We start from the raw sequence: 16,760 nt of genomic DNA, 5'->3' as shown, positions 1-16,760 counted from the left end.
TGCCATCATCTTCTCCGACATCTTCGGTTTTCTCCCACACTCCAAAGATGTACAGGTTTGTAGGTTAATTGGCTTGGTGTAAATGTAAAATTGTCCCTATTGTGAATAGGGTTGTGTTAATGTACGGGGATCGTTGGTCAGTGCGGACTCGGTGGGCTAAAGGGTTGGTTTCAGCGGTGTATCTCAAAACTAAACTAAACTAAAGTGATGGTCAGTTGCAAATGTAGTAAGCTGCTCGTCCTGTGAGAGACAACCTACTTTCATTGAGGCATAAGCAGATCCTTTAGTTAATTTATATTGGCCAATACATAAAACATGATAATACCAGAATGAAGTACAGGGGATGTTATTGGAACAGATTAAAATGTTTCTGCTTAAGAACAAGTAGACCAGTATTCGTCAGTCGCCAGTCTGAAGAAGGGTCTTGACCCGAAACGTTACCTATTCCTTTTCTCCAGAGATGCTACCTTACCTGCTAAGTTACTCCAGCATTTTGTGTCCATCTTCGGTGTAAACCTGCATCTGCAGTTCCTTCCCACACAGACCTGTATTTGTGTTGTTGTTTATGGCTTCGATATGTCAGAAAGTATTTTGCCATGGTTGAAATACTATTGAAGTGTACTTGCTTTGTAGGAAATGGAGCATATTGTACTAGTCCACTAAATATCTGATTAAGCATGAGTAATTTGAGGAATAAAACATGAGCAACTGCCAACTTAAAACTAGTTACATTCAATGAACCATGGAAATATAATATAATGCCAAGTGTGTGTTCCCCACTTGTACGAACACCAACAGTCTGGCTGGTGTTTGTCTATATGTGGTGGGTAATGTACCACCATGTGTAAATCATGACATTCCATTGCTCCAAACTTACCTGTATATTGCGTATTCATGTGAAAGCCTGGCTTAACTGGTGTTGAGGTTGTGATTCCGCAGATGGCGCAGCTGGTAGAGCCGTTGCCTCATGGCTCCAGAGAACTGGGTTCGAACCTGATCTTGGGTACTGTCTATGTGGAGTTTGCATGTTTTCCCAGTGCTCCAGTTTCTGCCCACATGTAGGTTAATTGGCCCTTTTTATAATTTCCCCTAGTGTGTAGGGACTGGATGAAAACATTAGAGAAACGTCAAACTAGTGTGAACAGGGATTGATGGTTGGCATGGACTTGATTGGCCGAAGGGCTTGTTACGTTGCTGTATCTCTAAACTAAACTAAAATGTAACTATGGTGAACTAAAAAAAAATCAAAAGAAGTTGTATTATTAATGAAGGGGGAAAAATGCAATTAACACTTCTGGTCAATGATCTTTCATTGGAATGATGTCATATTTTGTTTTTGAGTAACCTTTATGTATGTGTCCTTACCTTATTCAACGGCTTTACCTGAAAGTGAAAGTGTTGTGCTGAACAAATTTCTCAAAACATTGCTACTGGTGCAATGTGTTTCCCCTGCTCAAAGTATACATGATGACATGGAGTGCCTCTGTAACTCAAAGGTTTGTGAGAACAAGTAGTTCCAGAATAGCGGCAGGTCCTACTTTTATACACCTGAGTCCTTTTGAAGTAGATTTTCAATCAAACATTGTGATCAACTTTTTTAAATAAAATGTACTGATACCTATGTGTTCTGTCATGAATTGTGAATTCTAAATCACAAAATGCATTTTGGCTTGCACAGCTGTTGCTGCCAACAACTGAAATGACATGACATGTTTGAAATCAGCCATCGGTTCTTTTGCATTTTCATTGCTGCCACGTACGCATTAGATCTTTCGAATGATTCCTCAACTCTTGAGTTCCTGTCGTTTAGTTTTGTTTACAGATACAGCGCAGAAACAAACCCTTCGGCCCACCAAGTCGTTGCCGACCAGCGATCCCCGTACACTAGCATTATTCTACACACACCAGGGACAATTTACAATTTTTACCGAAGCCAATTAACGTACAAACTTGTACATATTTCGAGTGTGGGTGGGAATCGGAGAAAATCCACCCAGTCACGGAGAGAACGTACAAACTCCCTACATACAGCACCCATAGTCTGGATCGAACCAGGATCTCTGGCGCTGTTGTGCTTTAAATGCCAACTTGTTGGATAGATGCTTGAACCACTTCAGCCAGCAGCTTTTGAAGGAGACCGGTCGATGCCTCACAGTCTCTGCTGTACATAAACCATCTTAAAACGTTCTCTTTCATATATTCTGTCACCATGACATTAATTGTTTACATTTTGGCATCACCTTAACCAGATCAGTTTGAAGAAGGGTATCAACCCAAAACATCGCCATTTCCTTTGCTCCATAGATGCTGCCTCACCCGCTGAGTTTCTCCAGCACTTTTGTCTACTTTAACCAGAACATATCTCTCTTTAGCCCAAACTCCAGAGTTGGATTAAATTGAGCTAAAAGGTGGTTAGATCAATTTTTCTTTTAAGTATTGTTGTAATGTGCGGGTACTATCGCAATGTTTAAGAAACATTTAGACATATACGTGGATAGAATAGGTTTAGAGAGATTTGGCCCAAACGCCAAATTGGACCAAAATTTGGGAATGAAAGAGCTAATAGTCAAATCTAATAGTCAAATCTAAAATGGAGTCGTTCTTTTACAAAAGCATGGACTAGTAGAACAAAAGAACGGCTCGGTGCCAAGTCTGAATGACATTGTAAATTATATAGAACACAATATGGAGGACAGGTTGGGAGCCCATCTTTTCAATAAAGACATTAAGATGGCAGCCTGCAGTAATAACATGTGCTTCTTCAAGGCCATAAAGAAGCCAAGATTGAAAAACATAGCTGACACTCCAGAAATAAGTAATAACTTGTTATTGGATGAGCTTGATCTGGACCCATCTTTTCTTATATTCTGAAAGGCTACAGAATATTTCAGTCATGCCATATTCAGACTTGGTAGGAGTGTTTTACTGATAAGAAAAATGTATAATTATGCTAATTGTCCTTTGTTCTGTGAGTGGGAGCCTGAGAAGCACTGAGCAACGTTTGTGCTCATTGTAGATCGTCACTCCCATCTGCCAAATCAATTAAAGATTGCCATGGTTTTACCTTTAACAGTTTCTATTGCTATCTGCTTTTAAGAAATAAACGTTGACAGGACTAGTGGAGATGGAGCATGTTGGTTGATGTGGGAAAGTTGGGCCAAATGGCCTTTTTTAACGCCGTATAACTATGACTATACGAGTTTTCTTCTCAAACGTGGAATATCATTTATCGAATGGAAATAACTTGGATATAATTCATGGTCCATCTCTTCACCTCTGCCTATCCTTAGCCCCACGTGCCATCCCTTTTCATCTGTGCATTAATTGCCTCATAGTGTGTTTTGTATTGAATTCTGTATTTACTTTGTGTACTAGTCATGTCTCTACTATTTATTTAATTCCCCTTGCATGTTTTTCCTCTACCTGCTAAATTTTTGTAAGGTGTCCTTGAGACTCTTGAAAGGCGCCCATAAATAAAATGTATTATTATTATGGTCCATTCAACCATCACTCGTCAAAATAAACATGGTTCTCTGCTCTCAAATATTATTCAGTAAGGTAAACTATCAAAATTAATTGGGCAATTTTAGCTTAATGCAGCAAGCAAAATTTAAGACAAGAATGCACATGAGCAAGCAGTCATCACCAATTTCACTGCTGTATTTCAATCTATAGGAGGCTGCTTACAATGAGTAAATCTTGCTTTAGGCGATAACATTTATTCTGGGCCACACAGCGAAAGACATAATTTAAAAAATTACCAAAGAGAGTTTCAGAACAAACTTAGCATGTTAAAGTTGTAATTATTTTTCCTTCAAGTCAACTACTCTGGATGTTTTAGAATAGGAGAGTAAAATAAGGCATTTGTTGAAATGTATTAATTGACACATCAGAGTAACTGCATTACCTTCATTCCAAGTGCATTCTTCCTGTACTATTTGCAGTCTCCCTTTCAACAGATAAGTGGAAAATATTTGTCCTGCCTCATAACGGGGTTCAGAAATAACTTCCATTCCGAAGAAGGATCCCATCCGGAAACGTCACCTATCCAAGTTGGTCTTAGAAACATAGAAACATAGAAATTAGGTGCAGGAGTAGGCCATTCGGCCCTTTGAGCCTGCACCGCCATTCAATATGATCATGGCTGATCATCCAACTCGGTATCCCATACCTGCCTTCTCTCCATACCCCCTGATCCCCTTAGCCACAAGGGCCACATCTAACTCCCTCTTAAATATAGCCAATGAACTGGCCTCAACTACCCTCTGTGGCAGAGAGTTCCAGAGATTCACCACTCTCTGTGTGAAAAAAGTTCTTCTCATCTCGGTTTTAAAGGATTTCCCCCTTATCCTTAAGCTGTGACCCCTTGTCCTGGACTTCCCCAACATCGGGAGCAATCTTCCTGCATCTAGCCTGTCCAACCCCTTAAGAATTTTGTAAGTTTCTTTAAGATCCCCTCTCAATCTCCTAAATTCTAGAGAGTATAAACCAAGTCTATCCAGTCTTTCTTCATAAGACAGTCCTGACATCCCAGGAATCAGTCTGGTGAACCTTCTCTGCACTCCCTCTATGGCAATAATGTCCTTCCTCAGATTTGGAGACCAAAACTGTACGCAATACTCCAGGTGTGGTCTCACCAAGACCCTGTACAACTGCAGTAGAACCTCCCTGCTCCTATACTCAAATCCTTTTGCAATGAAAGCTAACATACCATTCGCTTTCTTTACTGCCTGCTGCACCTGCATGCCTACCTTCAATGACTGGTGTACCATGACACCCAGGTCTCGCTGCATCTCCCCCTTTCCCAATCTGCCACCATTTAGATAATAGTCTGCTTTCCCGTTTTTGCCACCAAAATGGATAACCTCACATTTATCCACATTATACTGCATCTGCCAAACATTTGCCCACTCACCCAGCCTATCCAAGTCACCTTGCAGTCTCCTAGCATCCTCCTCACAGCTAACACTGCCCCCCAGCTTAGTGTCATCCGCAAACCTGGAGATATTGCCTTCAATTCCCTCATCCAGATCATTAATATATATTGTAAATAGCTGGGGTCCCAGCACTGAGCCTTGTGGTACCCCACTAGTCACTGCCTGCCATTGTGAAAAGGACCCGTTTACTCCTACTCTTTGCTTCCTGTTTGCCAGCCAGTTCTCTATCCACATCAATACTGAACCCCCAATGCCGTGTGCTTTAAGTTTGTATACTAATCTCTTATGTGGGACCTTGTCAAAAGCTTTCGGGAAGTCCAGATACACCACATCCACTGGTTCTCCCCTATCCACGCTACTAGTTACATCCTCGAAAAATTCTATAAGATTTGTCAGACATGATTTACCTTTCGTAAATCCATGCTGACTTTGTCCAATGATCTTGGGTCTTGAGGAGGGACCCAACCCAAAACGTCACTTATCAATGCCCTCCAGATGCTGCCTGACCCGCTGTGTTGCTCCAGCAGTTTGTGTCCTTTTGTGTAAACCAGCATCTGCAGTTCCTTGCTTCTACATTTAGAAGCTAATTTGTTGGTCAGGAGAATCAAACCAATCTTTTCAATAAGTTTTGAAAACATGGTCCAGATATAATATTTTTTAAGTTGCCTTGCTGTTTTCCTGTCCCTGCTCTAAGCGTTGTTTTTCAATGGCACCTTACGCCACACTTTTTTGAACCTTTTTGCAGAGCTTGGGTGGTAATGATGTATTTTGCAGTAGGTTTGTGAAATTATGATTGCGTACAACATGTACAGCATTAGGATTAGGTTGATATTGGAAAGACGGCCTTTGAAGGGATGAAAGAGCTTATGCAGTAGTACTGTTGGTTGTGGAATGGCCATTGAATGCTCTAAGAATGGCAGGCAAAAATTTTCAGGCATTATCTTGGAGGAAAGAATGAAGGGACCAAGAAACAAAAAGGAATGGGGAAGTAATGACCAATTTAGTTCAGACCAGTGCTTCTATTTTGTGATGGTACATGCCAGTATGCACTGATACTCCTTTAAAAAAAAAAAAAAAAATAGATTTTCAAATTTTTAGAATTTTTAATCTTAATGTTTTAATTAAGATTTATAAGTAAATTAGGCGGTCAGGCCCTTAAACAGCTTAAGCAACGTATAGGACGTTGATCCGCCATAGGCACCAATACAAAGAACGATAACATATCGGCACATTATTGTCTATAAAAAACGCAATGGCTATGACCAATTCCAAAAAGCACAACCAGATATCACAAGGGCTTTAAGTATTTGGCCTTCTCGGCATTGTCAAAATTATTTTTTTATTTTTGATGTTATTTAGAAAGCCCAAAAATTAGGGTTAGATTGAGATTGAGATGGGTAGAAACGAGATGTAAAACAGTAGAGCGATTGTATTGGATGACAGTTGATCCTCGTCTGAGACCACACGCAAAGAGTCGCCATGATCCGGTGCCATCTTGCAACTTGAACTTTTCATTAGTATGTTGCTGTTTTGAGAATGGTATAAATTGATTTCAGTGTTACGGTCAATTCACTGCGGTAATTTAAAATAAAGCTGATTTTCAACTTGCGTTTTAAAAATGTGCCATGTCATTTTCATATTTGAATGAAAATTATAAGGACACATTAAGCTTTCCCTGCACCATCCCCATCAAAGAAAGCCATGGTGTCCAAATTATGATTGTTAGTGAACTTTAGGGTGTTCCTCCGTGTACCAGTATCAGTCCAGCAGCGAGCCTGCACTGTGAATTCTGTGGAAAAAGTAACATGCAATCATCCCGAAACTATCTTAATCCCTTTTGTTCTACATCTCATGTATTCAGGGAAGCCTGATGTGGCTGAAGCTTAAATAATATTGGTGTAATCCTCCCATTAAAAAAAAAACATTGCTTTGTAAACTCTAAAGTTAAATGAAAAGATTATATTTATTGTCGTCATCTCCTACGATAGGTTTTAGAGAATTATTTGAATGGAAAACAGGCCGGTGATATTTGTCTCTTTTCATTTGTCATCTAGTGGAGTTCCTAGAACGATTACACTATTTTAGTGCAAACAATGTGTCAGCGTAACTGTTTTGAAGTAAATAGTGGAGCACAAAAGGAGCAGTTCAGAAAATACATGAGGCAGAAATTGCCATCACTTCAGTTTATCTGTGACACTGGGAATGTACTTATCTTAAATCTTCAGCGAATGAAGCAGTCCATGCTAAACACAGCAGAGACACCATTCAGGCTTGGGCTGATAAGTGGTTAGCAACATTAGTGCCACTAAAGTGTCAGGCAGTGACTATCTCAAGCATAAGAACTGAAGCAACAGGCAGCCCATCAGCCCCATGAGTTTACTGAGCCATGAAATACATTACCAGGACACTGCAGTTCCTTGCTGATGCTAATCTTATAACACTTCACAATCCTGTAAACCCCTGCCCTCAAGAAGGACAAGGGCATTGAACGCATGGGAACATCAACATTTGCACATTGTCATTGGTAATAATACCTAAATTACATACACTATATGTCCATCTTGGCCGATCATATTTCAAAATGTAGTTTTTCTCTCATCTTGTCAATTAGCATCTACAGTGCCCTCCATAATGTTTGGGACAAAGACACCATCATTTATTTATTTGCCTCTGTATTCCATAATTTGAGATTTGTAATAGAAAAAAAATCACGTGGTTGAAGTGCACATTGTCAGATTTTATTAAAGGGTATTTTTATACATTTTGGTTTCCCCACATAGAAATTACAGCTGTGTTTATACAAAGCCCCCCCCCCCATCTCAGGGCACCATAATGTTTGGGACACATGGCTTCACAGGTGTTTGTAATTGCTCAGGTGTATTTAATTGCCTCCATAATGCAGGTATAAGAGAGCTCTCAGCACCTAGTCTTTCCTCCGGCCTTTCCATCACTTTTGGAAACTTTTATTGCTGTTTATCAACATGAGGACCAAAGTTGTGCCAATGAAAGTCAAAGATGCCATTATGAGTGAGAACCTTAGGCTTACCAAAATCAACAAAATTAAAAAGAAAGAGAGCATTGGTGAGCTTACTCATTGCAAAGGGACTGGCAGGCCAAGGAAGACCTTCACAGCTGATGACAGAATAATTCTCTCTCTAATAAAGAAAAAAACCCAAACACCTGTCCGACAGATTAGAAACACTCTTCAGGAGTCAGGTGTGGATTTCCAATGACCACTGTCCGCAGAAGACTTCATGAACAGAAATACAGAGGCTACACTGCAAGATGCAAATCACTGGTTAGCCGCAAAAATAGGATGGCCGGGTTACAGTTTGTAGCAATGTTGCAAAATTTTGAGTTTAAAAAAACAAGTTACAATTTATCCCATCAGATAAAGCATAAAACGAAGTTTAATTTGACACCCAATTAACTTTCATATCTTCAGTATTAAAACAGTTATGGCCATTTTCATACTCTGAAATTAGCATCTTGTTCCCTGTTGTTTTTCCATTGACTCAAAAGCTGTGATCGAGGACAGCCCATAACTTTCTTAAAAATTAAGAGAACTGAATGAAATTTTCAGTTATTATAGATTGAAGCATTCTGAAACAAATATGAAACAATCTTACTTGGATGACTTGAAATTAAAGCATAGAATTAGTTAGTTACCTAATTGTAGTTAATTACAAAATCCAATTACTAGATCTAAACATCTATCCATTTCTTAAGAAAAGGTTAACATTTTTAAATAGCCTGTGTCCAAATAACATTCACACAAGAATTCACAATATAACATGATTTTTTAATCTCATTGTCATGAATTTATAGGCCAAATGGAAGGAATTTAATATTTAATTCCTGTAAACTAATGGGCATTTTAATCATCTTGCGAGTGGGTTTTTGTGGAACACGATCGATTGGAACGTTGCGGTTGCAGTGAATTTGAACCCCATATCGGCAGGAAAAACACTGCCGGTTCGTATGGGGACAAGATCACATTTTCGCCAATGAAATTTGGATTAAAGTCATCCTAAGAAGCAAGTTTATATGTAAAATAAACAACGCCTTATGTTTTGTCCCCTACGTGAGATCAGTCCCGTTGACGGCATTAGAAGTAGCTTTTTATTTTACTCCAGGGATTAAATTGTCCCGCGATTTAAAAAAAAACTTCAGAGAACGGAAGTCGGAACGATTTTTCTGCAACAGCTGAACAGCCTGAGAAAGTTCGACTCCGACAGGCTGTTTAAATGGCATTTTAATCCCGCCCCCCCCTCCCCCCTCAGAGGCGCCAAAGTCGCGCACACGGCCAGTGGCAGAACTGCAGTGCCACTGAAGGTAGGTATTGTAACATCGCTACAGTTTGCCAAGAAGTACTTAAAAGAACAACCACATTTCTGGATAAAGGTTTGTGAACAGATGACCCAAAGATTCACATATCAAAGTGGTGACAAGAGCATAGTATGGAGTAGAGAAGGAACTGCCCAAGATCCAAAACTGTGAAACACAGTGGTGGGGATGTTATGGCCTGGGCATGTGTGGCTGCTGAAGGGACGAGCTCACTTTTCTTCATTGATGATACAACTGCTGATAGTATTAGCATAATGAATTCTGAAGTGTATAGACACATTCTATCTGCTCATGTTCAACCAAATGCCTCAAAACTCATTGGCTGACGGTTCATTCTACAGCAAGACAATAATCCCAAACATACTGCGAAAGCAACAAAGGAGTTTTTCAAAGCTAAAGAACTGTCCAGTCTTGAGTGGCCAAGAATCACCCGAACTAAACCCAATTCAGCATGCCTTTTATATGCTGAAGAGAAAACTGAAGGGGACTAGCCCCCAAAACAAGCATAAGACTACGTATAATCACTGCTGTAATTTCTACATGGTGAAACCAAAATGTATAAAAATTGCCTTTATTAAAATCTGACAATGTGCATTGTAACCACGTGATTTTTTTTCTATTACAAATCTCAAATTATGGAGTCAGAGGCAAATACATAAATGATGGGTCTTTGTCCCAAACATTATGGAAGGCACTGTATCATAGTATAGAAACAATGATACAAAAGAACACAAAGTGCTGGAGTAACTCAGCGAGTCAGGCAGCGTCTCTGGAGATCTTGGATGGGTGACTTTTCAGGTTGGGACCCTTAAGACTCTCTCGAACTCCTACAGGTGCACAGTAGAGAGCATGCTGACTGGTTGCATCGTGGCTTGGTTCGGCAACCTGAGCGTCCAGGAACGGAAAAGGATGCAGAAAGTTGTAACCACTGCCCAGAAAATCATCGGCTCTGACCTCCCCACCATCGAAGGGATCTATCGCAGTCACTGCCTCAAGAAGGCAGCCGACATAATCAAGAACCCACACCATCCTGGCCACGCACTCATCTCTCCGCTACCATCGGGCAGAAGGTACAGGAGCCTGAGATCTGTTACATTCAGGTTCAGGAACAGCTTCTTCCCCACAGCCATCAGGCTATTAAACACGCCAACATACAGATTCTGAATTGTAACAGACGATTGCACTTTATCTGCTTATTTATGTGTATATTGAACTGAAGTGTTCTGTATTTTTGCTTACAATATTCTGTTGTGCTGCAGCAAGCAAGCAAGAATTCATTGTCCTATCTGGGGCACATGACAATAAACTCTCTTGACTTGACTCTTGACTAGTTTATTTTGAAATAGTAAGCATCTCCAAGCATTCCACATCAGTTCATACGTTATTGGAGCAGAATTAGGTCATTCTGCCCATCAAGTCTACTTTGCCATTCAATCATGGCTGATCTATCTTTCCCCCCTCAATCCCATTCCCCTGCTTTCTCCCCATAACCCCAGACACATGAGAAATACATTTGTAGTAATGGAACTAAGATAAATAGATACTGTATTTACAAAAAGGAAGTTTGGAGTGTGGCCCAAGATCCTTAATGATGATTAAACGAGGGCTTGAGCAAGTGTGTCAGAATGATGGGTTGTAATGGCTTAAAGAGGCAAGGTGGATTGCAATGGTGGTGAATGTTATGCATGGTAAACGGATGCCGGAATATTAGAGGTTGTTAGATAGACTGAATTGCAGAAGAAAATGTTTTAATTAAAGCTGAGATTTCTTGGAGTTATGTGCTAGAGGACAGGGCGATGGACAAGATGGCGCCAGGTATAGGGAATGTCAGCGTCTGGGGAATGGAAAATAAATGAATCCAGTTTTCTATTGACTATATTTCAGAAACTTTTAATTTGTCTAGTTTATTGCAGATTTCCAGTCTTACAGTCTTTTTATCTCTTCATACAGTTTTGAGCACCTTATTTGTAGGTTTAAACGCAGCTGTAATTTCTACATGGTGAAACCAAAATGTATAAAAATGGCCTTTAATAAAATCTGCATTTAACCACGTGATTATTTTCGATTACAAATCTCAAATTGTGGAGTACAAGGGCAAATAAATCAATGATGGGTCTTTGTCCCAAACATTGTGGAGGGCACTTTACATAACCTTGTTAATACACATATCTATTCAATTGCGGTTAAACAACAACATCAAAGAGAAAAGTGAGTGGTAATGCAGAGAAGGGAAAAACACAGCAGACGGAAGTGATTGAAAAGAGAATGAAAAGGGAAAATAGGCAATAAATGCAGCCAAAGAGGAGATGGTCGGCAGTGAAAGGAGGGACAGCAGCAAAGTACAGAAATACTATTCAGATAATGTGGTAGCTAGTGGTGAACAAGTGCAAAAGTTTGAAGATTTTGTTTATACTTTATAGAAAGCACATTAACTGTGTTAGAATCATACAGCGCGGAAACAGGTCCTTCTGTCCAACTTGCCCACGCTCGTGCCCACTTCGATTGCACTGAGGTATACCACATGTACCTAAAGAACTTGATACAAAAGTATAAATGACTGTTCATTCTTACATGCCATGGTATGGCGCTCACAGCCATTATGATTGCTGCATTTTGGGCTACCAGCTACTTCAATGGTTTTGACAACCGTTATCTGTAATGCAATGTAGGTCGCTGTAGTTTGACAAATGCTAAAATAGTTTTGTAATTGATTGATTGAAAGATCCAGCATGGAATTAGACCCATTGGCTCTCCGAGTCCACCCCGACCATCGATAACCAGTTCACATAAGTTCTATGTTATTCAACTTTTGCATCCACTCCTTACAAACGAGGGGCAATTTTCAGCAGCCAGATCGCCTACAAACCCGCACGTCTTTGGGATGTGGGAGGAAGCCAGAGCACCTGCGGGAAACCCACACAGTCACAGTGAGAACATGCAAATTCCACACGGACTGCACCCTCTGGTCTCTGGTGCTGTGAGGCAGCAGCTGAGCCCATGTTAGTTGGAATGCATTCATTTTTTTTGTTTTTTAATTCAATGGGCTAATAACAATGATAATAATTTAACCTAATCTTGGACACTGAAATTGTGAATAACTTGAATTAAAAAATGCTTCATTATGTTCTTCATTGGCTTTAAATGCAACAATATCATGTTGTTGTGTTAAATGCTACACAAATATCATATATCATGGATTCATAAGCCTCATTATCTGCTATTTATCCATTAAGGGCATTAAATGCCATTAAGAGCACTTAGCAATATCATGTTGTTGTGTTAAATGCAACACAAATTGCTACGGTCGTTTACTTATGCAGGAAAGTTCACCAAACCCTAATAGCTGATTCCTTTTGTAAATTTGACTCCCACTTTCATCTGAAATGACCCATAAGTCTCTTGGATCAGAGAATAAATGGAACTGGATGTTAATTGCTTGTCTTTCTTGCAACATTAGTGTCCAGCTAGCATGAACAAATAAATATGCCAGAAAGATCTGAACGCATTCCTGCTGATGCTCGCCCATCTAATTTGCTGTTGGCGAGCAAGGGCTGCTTAAAATGGATCTTTAATGATGCCTACAATCTAAAATTGATGAGAAAATAGAACTGGATCAATTATGACCAAATGCCACTTGTATCCTACTACTTTCAAAAGCTTTGCATTGGAAGGAGCCCATTAATGTTCTGATAATGTTAGCAGCATGATTGCATGAGTGAGGTCCCTAAAGACATTCAAAATATGAGAGCACTTTGATGCTGAAGGACTGGATTCATGACGACCTCCTTGAAAAGTTGTCGGGCATTGCTAAAAATATTTGCTGCCTTTTCACCATTAAATCATTTTTGCAACTAATTGCTATCAAAAGTGATTACATAGAGTGCTATGTGACATAGAAGTTATGCAAACAGCAGCTATAACTGTTCAGCACTTGGATCGATCTGTGAAAAGTAGACTGGAGGGAAATAGAAAATGTGAAGTTCCATGTAAACATTCTTGCAATCAATATTTAGAACAAAATACATTATCCTCTTATGCTGCTGCAAGTAAGAATTTCATTGTTCCATTGTCAAAACATGACAATTAAACACTCTTGACTCTCTTTCTTGAAGTGGCAATGCTGATGCAAGTCAGAAATGTGACCTTTTTCCTTCTCAACATTCCTTCCCCTTTAATTGCCACTGAATATGCTTTCCCCTTCCCACTAATTGTGAAAATGTTTGCCACTTTATTTCATTTAAATCTAAGGTCTTGTTGCGTTGCACCTTGATTCATGCAGTTGCTTGTCCCTATTACCAAAGCTCAGCTTGTCAATGTAGTAAAATCCATTACTTAAGAAGCATTCAGATCTTAATGCTGGTATATCAGTTGGAATTTATAAAGGTTTAGTTCATGATGGTGTCCTCCCTCTTATAACAAAATAGTTATTTCAGTTCTATACTCCATCATCTTCTATTCTCCACAAACAGAATAAGGTTAGCTTTAATTCCCCTTCCCATTTCCGCACTGACATTTCTGTCCTAGGCCTCCTCCATTGTCAGAGTGAGGCTAAATGCAAATTGGAGTATCGGCATCCCATATTTCGCTTAGGCAGCTTACAACCCAGTGGTGTGATTTTGATTTCTCTAACTTCAAGTAACCCCTGAATTCCCTCTTTCTCCATCCCTCCCCCACCCAAGTCGCACCAGGTTCTCATTCTCATTTAGCCATCGGCCAACAATGGCCTGTTTCCTTAATCAGCGTCACTTTTTTTTGCATATCTTTCATTCATTTGTTCTGTATTTCTTATATCGCTGTCTATATCTCTCGTTTCCCTTTCCCCTGACTACTCAGAAGGGGCTTGACCTGAAACGTCACCCATTCCTTCTCTCCAGAGATGTTGCCTGTGTCGCTGAGTTACTCCAGCATTTTGTGTGTATCTAAGATTCGAGAAATGGGTTGTAGGCATTCCTCATTTTCACATGCTGAGGTTTGCATTGCTTAGTAATAAATATTATTTTCCTTTTATCAGGCCAGATATAAACAGAGCTTGGATCCAACGGTGGATGAAGTTAAAAAGCTCTGCACCTCCCTCAGACGTAATGCAAAGGAAGAAAGAGTGCTCTACCATTATAACGGACACGGAGTGCCAAGACCGACTGTAAATGGTGAAATCTGGGTATTCAATAAGGTAATCAATGTCTGTGTTCTTCATACCTATTTTGAAAGCCGGTATTCGCAATACTAAAGTCCTAATATCCTAAACTAGTAAGGATGTATTTGACATGTAACCTAATCATTTAACATTAATGTTATGAAATTAAAACAAACAGTTTTGATGTTAAGCATGTTATGGCATTATAGTTATTTTCATTTATTTTTCATCCTTCAACTTTTGTAAATATTGAAATTTATTGTGTTCAAGTTTAAATTATTCTACGTAATTTTAGGGTTCTTACTTTTGAAGTAATTAGTGTAGCATGATAAAGCATAGAATTCACAGGTTTTTGTGCCTGTTTGAAGTAAACTGTGAAAGTGTGTATGCTTGCAAAAAATGGGCATGTTGTATAAAACATTACAGTTGAATAATATAAACTAGATTTGGCATATTATTTTGTGGAAGGACAGTTTGAGTGACTACTATGTAAACTATTTAAGAAGGAGCTGCAGATGCTGGAAAATCGAAGGCACACAAAAATGCTGGAGAAACTCAGTGGGTGCAGCAGCATCTATGGAGCGAAGGAAATAGGCAACGTTTCGGGCCGGAACGGCCCGAAACGTTGCCTATTTCCTTCGCTCCATAGATGCTGCTGCACCCGCTGAGTTTCCCCAGCATTTTTGTGTACCTACTATGTAAACTATGTCTTGTATACAAATTTTAGGAAATAATTTATCCACCTGACCATTTTAAACTTAGCCATTTAAAAAAATGTAATTTGGAATTAGATTGAGGGTTAACCAGAGAGATGAGCTTTCATCGTGTATGTATGGTGCATTGGACCCCCAAGCCAAGTCCTTTACTAACTTTGAAATAAGGTTTCTTATCGGATTACTTTTTCACAAGCCAGGATGGGACTAAATGCAGAGTGCTGGAGGAACAGCATCTGCAAAGGGAATGGCCAGATGGCATTTTGGGTTGAGACCCTTCTTGAGGCTGGAGATGGCTAGTAAAGAGGTGGAGGTGGGGCAAAGTCTGGCATGTGATAGATGGTTACAGGTGAGGGGATGATTGGCACATGGGGTAGAGTAAGTGATAAAGGCCAGAGGTGAAAAGGAGACAAAAGGGTGTCAGATAAGGAAATAAAACAAGTTGAATATAAAGCCGGAGGGAGGGATTTGAGTGGAAGAATGACTGGAGAGGAAAGGAAGAATGGTACTCGGGGTAGGGAGAGGAGTGTACGGGGGGGGGGGGGGGGGGGGGGGGGGGGGGGGGGGGGGGGTGGGGTGGGGGGGGGGGGGGGGGGGGGGGGGGGGTGGCGGGAGTGGCGCCGCAGATGGGTGCACATTGGGGTTGGGGTGAGTCAAGGGTAAGAGAGGGGCACATTATTAGAATATAGGGAATTCAATTTTGATACCTTTTGGGTTGCCAACTCCAAAGCAGAATATGATCTGCTGCTCCTTCCACTTTGTGTGTGGCCTCACCCTGGCAGTGGAGGAGGCCACGGACAAAATGGTCAGAATCGGAATGGGAAGTTAAAACAGTTAGCAACTGGGAGCTCCAGCAGGCCTTGGTTAATAGACCAAATCTGCGACGATGGGACTAGTTTGGGTGATTTTAAGGTGGTTTCATTTGTAGATTTTGGCAGAACCACCTCACAATTATTAGGCGACGATGTACTGTCATGTTTAAACCAGAAATAAATAAACAAGAATTTGTAAGAATCTTTAGAAATCTTTCTTATCAGACCCCTTGCAGTTGTCTTTGCTGAGGTTTGTTTTTGGTGTAATCCCATTGTCTTCATATAGACGGGCAAAAAGAATAAGTGGGATCTTAAAAGCAAACAATTCAGTTTGTGGTTTTATACTTCTAAGGCAAATGCTTAGGATAGTTTATCAGTGTTATGGAATAGTCCTGACCATAAACGTCATCGAACCATATTCTCCAGATATGCTGCCTGAGCTGCTGAGTTACTCCAGCACATTGTGTCTTTTATTGTGGACTAGTGTATAGTCTGGACTAATAGCCATAACATTCATGATACTATTGATTGAAATCCTGTCAAAGTTATTGGAGAAATTTAAAATGACCTTACTCCATACAGGCAAAACTGCATTACAGGGAAGAATGGGATGGGTTGCGTTCCCAAAACATTCTTGTTTCCCAAAACAGTTTGTGTTGTGATTGTCTGCAAGGCATGGGCACATCCTTGTATAGAGTGGATGTGGAGAGGATGTTTCCACTCATGGGAGAGTCTAGGACTAGTGGGCATAGTCTCAGAATTGAATGATGGTTCTTCAGGAAGGAGATGAGGAGGTATTTCTTTAGTCAGAGGGTGG

At 40.1% G+C, this 16,760-nt stretch overlaps 1 protein-coding gene across 1 annotated transcript in view; it reads left to right on the top strand.

The window, feature by feature from the left end:
- rptor (regulatory associated protein of MTOR, complex 1) overlaps positions 1-16,760 on the top strand; it is a 292,378-nt gene that overhangs the window by 61,791 nt on the left and 213,827 nt on the right. Inside the window, exon 4 of the mRNA XM_055653834.1 lies at positions 14,296-14,454. Coding sequence (XP_055509809.1) covers positions 14,296-14,454 — 159 coding nt within the window. The remainder of the gene's footprint in view (positions 1-14,295; positions 14,455-16,760) is intronic.

Source organism: Leucoraja erinacea, chromosome 23 (assembly GCF_028641065.1).
Source record: "Leucoraja erinacea ecotype New England chromosome 23, Leri_hhj_1, whole genome shotgun sequence".
NCBI lineage: Eukaryota > Metazoa > Chordata > Chondrichthyes > Rajiformes > Rajidae > Leucoraja > Leucoraja erinaceus.
Note: the sequence above shows the minus strand (reverse complement) of the source record. Positions and strands in the feature narration are given on the sequence as shown.